This window comes from Acomys minous (assembly GCF_964271855.1).
Source record: "Acomys minous genome assembly, chromosome: 2".
NCBI lineage: Eukaryota > Metazoa > Chordata > Mammalia > Rodentia > Muridae > Acomys > Acomys minous.
In genome coordinates, this window is record NC_140484.1 from 71926516 (window position 1) to 71934243 (window position 7728).

The following is a 7728-nucleotide window of genomic DNA, read 5'->3' on the forward strand; positions in this document are numbered from 1 at the left end:
GTACATTTTCTTAATAAGTGACTGATGCAGGCTGGGCCCGGCCCTTTGTGGGTGGGTGGCACCCCTGGGTTAGCAGTCCTAGGTGCTATAAGAAAGCGGGTTGAGCAAGCCGCGGAGAGCAGCATCCTCCATGGCCTCTGCATCAATTCCTGACTCTAGGTTCCTGCCATGTTTGTGTTCCTGTCCTGGCTTCCTCTGATGATTGACGGTGGTGTGGAAGTGTGAGCCAGATAAAGCCTTTCCTCCCTGAGCTGCTTTTAGCCGTGATGTTTTATCACAACAACAAAAGCCCCAACTAAGACTCTCCATCCATCGGACAGAGTCCGATCAAGGTCCAGGCGCCTTGCCCAGCCTTGCCTTCCTCCCCGGGACTCCTCTCCCCGAGTGCCTGCAACCTAGATGCACCAACCTCCAGACCCCATACCTGCTGCTACCCCAGTGACCTGTGCACCCTTGCGGGCACAACCCAAAGCTCAGTCTCTTCAGCTGATGGTGAGCAAGAAATGACTCTGCTCCGGCTCATGAGTCAGAGACAGGCCAAGAACCTCTCCCTTCCGTCCTCTGTCCCTCCCTCTTTTCCTTCCTTCCTTTCCTTTGAGACAGGGTCTTACTAAGTAGCATAGGCTGGCCTTGAACTTGGGATCCTCCTGACTCAGCGCCCCCAGAGTGCTGGCGTATCAGGCATGCCCCATCACCTCTGCCTCATCCTCTTTTAACCAGGAACAAAGTTTGAGTTCATCCTCTCCAGTAGGCAACACTGTCTCCTTGGGACTTCACTGTCTACATTGTATTCATTCTCATGTTTCCCTTTCCTTTTGAGTCAGGTCTCGGTGTGGTGGTGTTTAGCCTGGAAATCACAGAGAGATCCACTCGCCTCAGCTTCCTGAGTGCTGGGATTAAAGGCGTGCACTAGCATGACTGGCTTATTTTCCATGCTATTTGTTTTACTTGTAGCTAGTAATACTGATTTTGCATTGATAGAGCCCATACAGAACAAGACTCAGTGTAAAACAAATTTATTAAGCAAACAGGGAACCAATTTAAGAAAAATATAAAGTAAATAATAAAACAAGAGGTAAACTGATAAGGCAATTTCCAAGGAATGGAAACTCCGTTACTTTCCACTCTCTTATGGCCTCTCCTAAAGGAGAAGTCAGCTGGTGGGCACACAGATATCTGAGGCTCCGTTTCTATGGGATGGATTATTATAGGTAAGTCTGTCCCAGCACAAACCTGCCTCTCTGGAGCCCTCCACCAAGCTGGAGGAAAGACGGTGGAGGCTGTTTGGGGAGCTTCCTTCGGGAACAATCTTCATTTCCATATCGGAACAAGCTCAGTTCTCTTGAGTCCCTGTTTCCTTAGCACGGACTAATAAAACTGCCTTGGGGGATGTATGCAGTCGTAAGCCAACGGGCAGAGGAGCCTATTGGTCCTTTTCAGTCTATGTCCCAATTCCGGGCAAGAAGACAGCCTCTCCAGCTTGGCTCAGCAAATTCCACGTTGCCATTTAGTGGCCAAAGTCATGGTTTGTATGCCATCAGAGACTCCTGGGTTTGTCCTCTGTATATTTCTGGAGAGATCCGCGGTGGTCTGTGACAGTGGCTGGGTACAGATACCGTTTGTGGGTCTGGACAGCAAGATTCCTGCCATTTCCTGCCCACATGATTGACGCTCAAAATCACCAGCTCCCGGCTATTGGCCCACATTCCATACAGGACCCCCGTGTTTTAGTCTGTACCCCCACATGCCATCTTGAAATCTTCTGGCCAACAGCCAGCTAGCCTTGCTTCCAATCCTCAGTCACAACCTGGGCGTTTTATTCAAAGGTAACTTCAGTGCTAGCCCTGGAGCACACGCTGTCCAGACTGTCATTCAATCAGGTGCAGAAGATAGAAATTCCCACACAAAAGGCCCTATCCAGAGTGAGGACTAGGCCTACGGCTGGAGCCGACCCCCTTCAGTCCCTGTGAGGTAGGGGGGACTTATAAGATATTCAGAAGCCCACACTGGTCCGGCCTTCCCTCTTCCAGAACGCTGAGATCTGCTCCAGGGTGACCCGAGGCTGGAGACCCCAGTCAGTCTCAGAGCTCCCTTGCCTCAGCCTCCAAGCCCTGGGACTCCCAAGCGCCACGCCTTCCTCTGGCATCGGCTCAGGCTCAACCCAGTTTACCATGCCTGTGGCGTGGGCCCTCTCCTCTTGGGTCTTAGGATTCCAAAAGGTGCTCTGGGCTGGGGCTTCTGTTGGGGTCTGGGGAACTAAGGAGCTGGGCGAAGAGTGTGGGATTGAAGGGGCTGGGGGAGCAGTAGCTCTGCCTTCCAAGGTGCCCCCAGGGGTAGGGGGATCTGGAGGCCGCTCCATCAGCAGGGGCACGGAGGAGCCATACCAGTCCTCAGAGCGTTCCCGGGCGCTGCTTGTGGGCTCAATCCACAGCTCTCCTCCAGGGCGCCAGACTAGGGTGGGTGCATGCTGGCTGGGGTCCGGGTCCGGGCGGCGGAACAGGCGTTCGGCCAGTACAGCCGTCATTACGAGGAAGAAGGCTGCGAGAGAAGCCAGGCCCAGCATGATGGGGATACACGGACCGCAGGGGAGTACCGCCCACATAGGGTCCACTGTGGGGTCAGGGAGCCCCTCTGTGTATCCTGAGGGCAGCTGGGGAGTCGAAGGCATCTGGGAGGCTCCGTGGTGAGGAGAAACAACAGGTTGAGTCAGGGAAATGTCTCCACTGAGAAGGAAAGGGCAGACCAGTCAGAGTGGATCCTGCGTCCTGGAAAGAGATTGAACACCGTTTCTAATAACTTGACCACCTCGCAAGATGAAACACTGGGTGGACCGCACCATGGCTGGGACCGCAGATCCTTAACCTCCCACTTAAACTGCAGAGACAGAACGGAGAGGAGGGAGGAGGGGCGGGGGGAGGGGTGCGAGATCCCTTTGCCCTTTCCCCCAGTCTTCTTTTCCTGCTTCCTGCTGTCGATCTGACTCTTCCAATTGGCTTATTGAGGACTCATGACAAGACTAGCGAGGAGCAAAGGGAGCACCCAGAGACGACAAGAGCAAGCCAGGGGAGGCTGGAGAAGCCGGCTGAGACTCCCCTGCGGCTTCACAGGCCTCACTTCCCCTCCCGGACCCCCACCCCCACCCTCAAAGGACTAAGGCTTCTCAGGTCTTGTTTCAGCCTCAAGAAAAAGAGAGGAGCCAGGGAAGGAGAGAGAGCCTGTCTTGCTGTGTGCACCCTCTTTTTCAGCCACCTTACCACTCTCCTTGGAGGTGGTTCAAGTGTTCGGGCTGGTGTGCTTTGGGCTATACCAGGTCTGTGGCCCAGGCACCTATCCAATTTGTCCAGCTCTGCCCAGTCGCTGGCCTGTCTGCTTCCCTTGTTGGTATCTGCCCATCTCTGCCGCAAGTCCCCCCCCCCATTTTCAGTCGCTTCTGTACCCCCCTCACCTCACCTTTCACCTTGGGTCAATCTTGGCTTTTCTCTGTCTTCGGAGCCTTTCATCCCAGTGCATGCTGGGAGGGTGTGTGCAGCTATCTGAAAGGCCCTGGAGGGCTGGCCTCAGAAGAAGGCGGAAGGGAGGCTACCACCTGTTGCTGGGCGACTGTGCCCCTACCCTTCCTGTCCCCATAGAGTGTTTCCAAGGCAGCCTGGGGATGTGGTCAGTGTGGTGAAGAGGCGCTTCCTGAGTAAGGTGGAGTCAGAAGAAGCCGCCGCTCTGCTATCAGTCTCACCCCATAGGCAAGGCCCAGACGCCGACACGGTCACCCAGAGGTGAGGAAGACGACAAAGGCCGGCTCATCTGCTCCCAGAGCACTGTGGTGCATCCTCCTGCCTGCTCCCTGGAGGGTGCCCAGTCCCTGTCTGGAGCAGGGCTCCTGCCGTCTAGCCCCCTGCAGCCCTCTTAACCTCCTCCAGCTGCATCCTTCTTCTTGGTTTAGTTCTTTCCTTTGAGACAGGTTGGCCTTGAATCCTCCTCCTCCAGCCTTCTGACTTGCTGGGACTTCAGTCTCAGCTCTCCCGTTGCCTCTGAGTGTAAATACAATGTAAATACAATGAGGACAATTGTTTTTTTTTTTGTTTTTTTTTTTTTAATTTTTTACTTTTTAATTAATTTATTTATTACACAGTGTTTTGCCTGCACGCCAGAAGAGGGCACCAGATCTCGTTGTAGATGGTTGTGAGCCACCATGTGGTTGCCGGGAATTGAACTCAGGACCTTTGGAAGAGCAGGCAGTGCTCTTAACCGCTGAGCCATCTCTCCAGCCCATGAGGACAATTGTTACTCCACACTGGTTAGGTCCCCTTTACAGCTTGTGTATGTAGTGGTTGCACGTGTATGTGTGTGGAGACCAGAGGTCTGCGTAGTGTCTACATAATTGATTTCCCGCCCTACTATTTTGTTTTGTGAGTTTGGGTGTTTAGCTCGCCCGTGCGCCACAAGCCTGCCTGGTGTTCAGGGAGGCCAGAAGAGGACATCGGATCTCTTGGAAGATGAATGACAGGCAGTCGTGAGCCACTTTGTAGATGCTATGAATTGAACCCAGGTCCTCTGCCAGAGACTCAGATGTTCATAATCGCTGAGCATCTTTCCAGCTCCCATCTTTTTTTTTTTAAATCCCCAAAGATGCTCTCTGCTTCTTCAGTGCTGAGATTACAGTAGCACACCACAGTGCCCAGCTTTTTAAAGTGGGTGCTAAGGTCTGAACTCGAGTCCTCATGCTGTCAAACAGTGCCTCCCGAAAGAGCCATCTCCAGCCTTTGTTCCCTCCTCTTCTCTGTTGGGGAGGAGAAAAGTGGGGTGTTTGTTCATTTATGGGGCGTGCTCAAGCCAGGCAAGCACTTTACCACAATTCTACACCACCAGTATTTCAACATATGCCTTTGTCATTGGTTTTGAGACGGCCTCACTATGTATCGTTTCTAACTTGCATTGCTCTGTGCAGATTACATTGGCCTCCAAATTGCCACAATCTTCCAGGTCCCTCCCTGGGTAGGGCGACAGGGCTGTGCTTCTATACTATCCCGCTCTTTCCCCCCACATACTCAACTCATTCCATTTTTATTCACATTAAAAAGTCATTTATTAGCTGGCTGTGGTGATGCAGGCCTGTAGTCCCAGCACCTGGGGAAGCAGAGGCCAAGCAGATGATCTCTGTGAGTTTGAGGCCAGCCTGGTCTACAAAGCGAGTCTAGGACAGCCAAAGCTACACAGAGAAACCCTGCCTTGAAAAACCACACAAAAAATTGTTAAGCCAGTGAAAGGCTTTAATCTCAGCACTTGGGAGGCAGAGGCAGGCAAATCTTTGAGTTACAGAGTGAGTTCCAGAACAGCCAGAGCTAAAACAGAAAAACCCTGTCTCAAAAAAACAAAAAACAAGTCGGGGCTGGAGAGATGGCTCAGCGGGTAAGAGCGCTGTCCACTCTTCTAGAGGTCCTGAGTTCGGTTCCCAGCAACCACATGGTGGCTCACAACCATCTATAATAAGATCTGACGCCCTCTTCTGGCCTGCAGGTGTATGGGCAGGCAGAACATTGTATAGATAAAATAAAATCTTTTAAAAAAAATTTTTTTTAATTTTGAAAAATCCAAATAGAAAGAACAAAAACAAAAAAGAGAGCAGAGTGCCACACAGTTGCAACCCAGTCCTCGGGACGCTAAAAGGAGAACTGCCACCCAGGGCTGCATAGCAGGACTCGGGTTCCAAAGCAAATAAAGACACATTTCAAAACAAATAAACAAACACAGCTTGAAGTTTTAATTATTTTTTTTTTCTGGCAGGAGATCAAGCTGGCCTCCAACTCACTGGGTGGCTTGAATTTCTGCTCCTCCTGCCTTCGCCTTTTAAACTCTGCGATTAGAGGGGTTCACGCCAGATCCTGTCTGGGACTCAGGGCATGGTGCATGCTGGGTAAGTGCTCTACCACTGACTAAATCCCCAACTCCTAAGTTTTTTTTATTGTTGTTGTTGTTTAGTTTAGTTTAGTTTTTTTTTTTTAGCCAGGGCTTCTCCGTGTATCCTTGGCTGCCCTGGATTCACTTTGTAAACCAGACTGGCCTCGAACTCACAGAGATCCACCTGCCTCTGCCTCCCGAGTGCTGGGATTAAAGGCGTGTGCCACTATGCCCGGTTTTCTGTCTTTTAATTACTATTTAATCATAAAGTAAAGACAGACTTCTGGAAGAGGACGATCAGACATGATTTTCCTGTTGCTAAGGTATCAAGCTGTCTATCTATTTTGGTTATTTTCCATTGCTTAAGTTAAAAAAGTTTAGCAGTTTTTAATGATTCTTTTTAAAAAGAGGGAAAAAAGCAAGCTAGAGAGATGGCTCAGAGGTTAAGAGCACTGCCTGCTCTTCCAAAGGTCCTGAGTTCAATTCCCAGCAACCACATGGTGGCTCACGACCATCTATAATGTGATCTAATGCCCTCTTCTGGTGTGCAGGTGTACATGCAGACAGAGCACTGTACACATAATAAGTAAATCTTTAATTTAAAAAAAAAAGCAAGCAGGGGCTGGAGAGATGGCTCAGTGGTTAAGAGCACTGGCTGCTCTTTGTAAAGGACCCGGGTTCAATTCCTAGCACCCACATGGCAGTTCACAACTGTCTGTAACTCCAAGATCTGACACCCTCACACCAACACACATAAATTAAAATTAAATAAAAATATTTTTTTTAAATGCAAGCATTATCAGATGATCCAAGGGATTCCATGTACACACACACACACACACACACACACACACACACACACACACACACTAGAACTAGTAGATGCTGAAACAGGCTCTTTATATAGCCCAGGCTAGCCTTGAATTCACAATCCTTGCTTCAGCCTCTTGATTAATGAAATCACAGGTGTGTGCCACCATGCCTAGTTGACCTTCATTCATTTTTGCAGGCTGCTGTGGTATGGGGAGCAGAACCTAGGTGTCTTTACGCACAGCCATCCACCTAATCATGCAAGTGTTTCTGAAAGGAAACAGGAAGGTACTCCATGAGTGTCTACAGTACTGGCCTGTGGCCACTCAGGAAGTCTGGCAGAAGGCTGTTCTTGGTAGATGTTCAGAACAAGCTTCACTGGGCTTAGAAACCTTATTTTTCACCGGGCGTGGTGGTGCACGCCTTTAATCCCAGCACTTGGGAGGCAGAGGCAGGCTGATCGCCGTGAGTTCGAGCTAGTCTGGTCTACAAAGTGAGTCCAGGACAGCCAAGGCTACACAGAGAAACCCTGTCTTGAAAAACTACACACATACACACACAAAAAAAAAAAAAAAAGAAAGAAAAAGAAAAAGAAAAGAAAAGAAAGAAAGAAAAAAGAAAAAAGAAACTTTATTTCTCCATTGATTAAGGAACCGGCACATTGCCGCTGGATGCTTGCCATTTGCTGATCTAAACAAGGCTGTTGACACCTAGGATTCTGTCCAAGGTGCTCTTCAATCGCAACCCTGTGTGACAGGCTTTAAAAGTGGTCCATCGGGGCTGGAGAGATGGCCCAGCAGGTAAAATGATGCTCCTTCAGAGGATCCGAGTTTGATTCCTAGCACTCTCCTGGTGGCCCACAAATCTCTAACCCCAGTTCCAGAAGGTCTGGCATCCTTTTTTGATCTCCACAGGCAAAACACACACACACACACACACACACACACACACACACACACTGTATACTGATATATACGCAGGCAAAACACTCATACACATAAAATAAAAATTAAGAAGCCGGACAGT

At 50.0% G+C, this 7728-nt stretch overlaps 1 protein-coding gene across 3 annotated transcripts; it reads right to left on the reverse strand.

Moving 5' to 3' along the window:
• Positions 1-1000: 1000 nt before the first annotated feature.
• LOC311591217 (transmembrane protein C16orf54 homolog) lies at positions 1001-3640 on the reverse strand. Of its 3 annotated transcripts, none has more exons than XM_084770619.1 (2): positions 3451-3640; positions 1001-2723 (listed from the first exon to the last, which is right to left on the reverse strand). In XM_084770619.1, the coding sequence occupies exons 1-2, from the start codon at positions 3498-3500 to the stop codon at positions 1994-1996; spliced, it is 780 nt and encodes a 259-aa protein (XP_084626745.1). In that variant the 5' UTR covers positions 3501-3640; the 3' UTR covers positions 1001-1993. The 3 variants fall into 3 exon arrangements, with proteins under 3 accessions (XP_084626745.1, XP_084626746.1, XP_084626747.1); XM_084770620.1 differs by having other exon boundaries at positions 1001-2765; positions 3451-3582; XM_084770621.1 differs by lacking the exon at positions 3451-3640 and adding an exon at positions 3255-3403 and having other exon boundaries at positions 1001-2765.
• Between the last annotated feature and the right edge of the window lie 4088 nt (positions 3641-7728).

What these genes read in the sequence shown, in the direction of transcription:
- LOC311591217 (XM_084770619.1), bottom strand. Translation starts at nt 3,500, where the DNA reads ATGAAAGGCTCCGAAGACAGAGAAAAGCCAAGATTGACCCAAGGTGAA. An exon ending in AGATTGACCCAAGGTGAAAG is followed by an intron (nt 2,724 to 3,450) that starts GTGAGGTGAGGG and finishes TTTCCTTCTCAG; the next exon opens with TGGAGACATTTCCCTGACTC.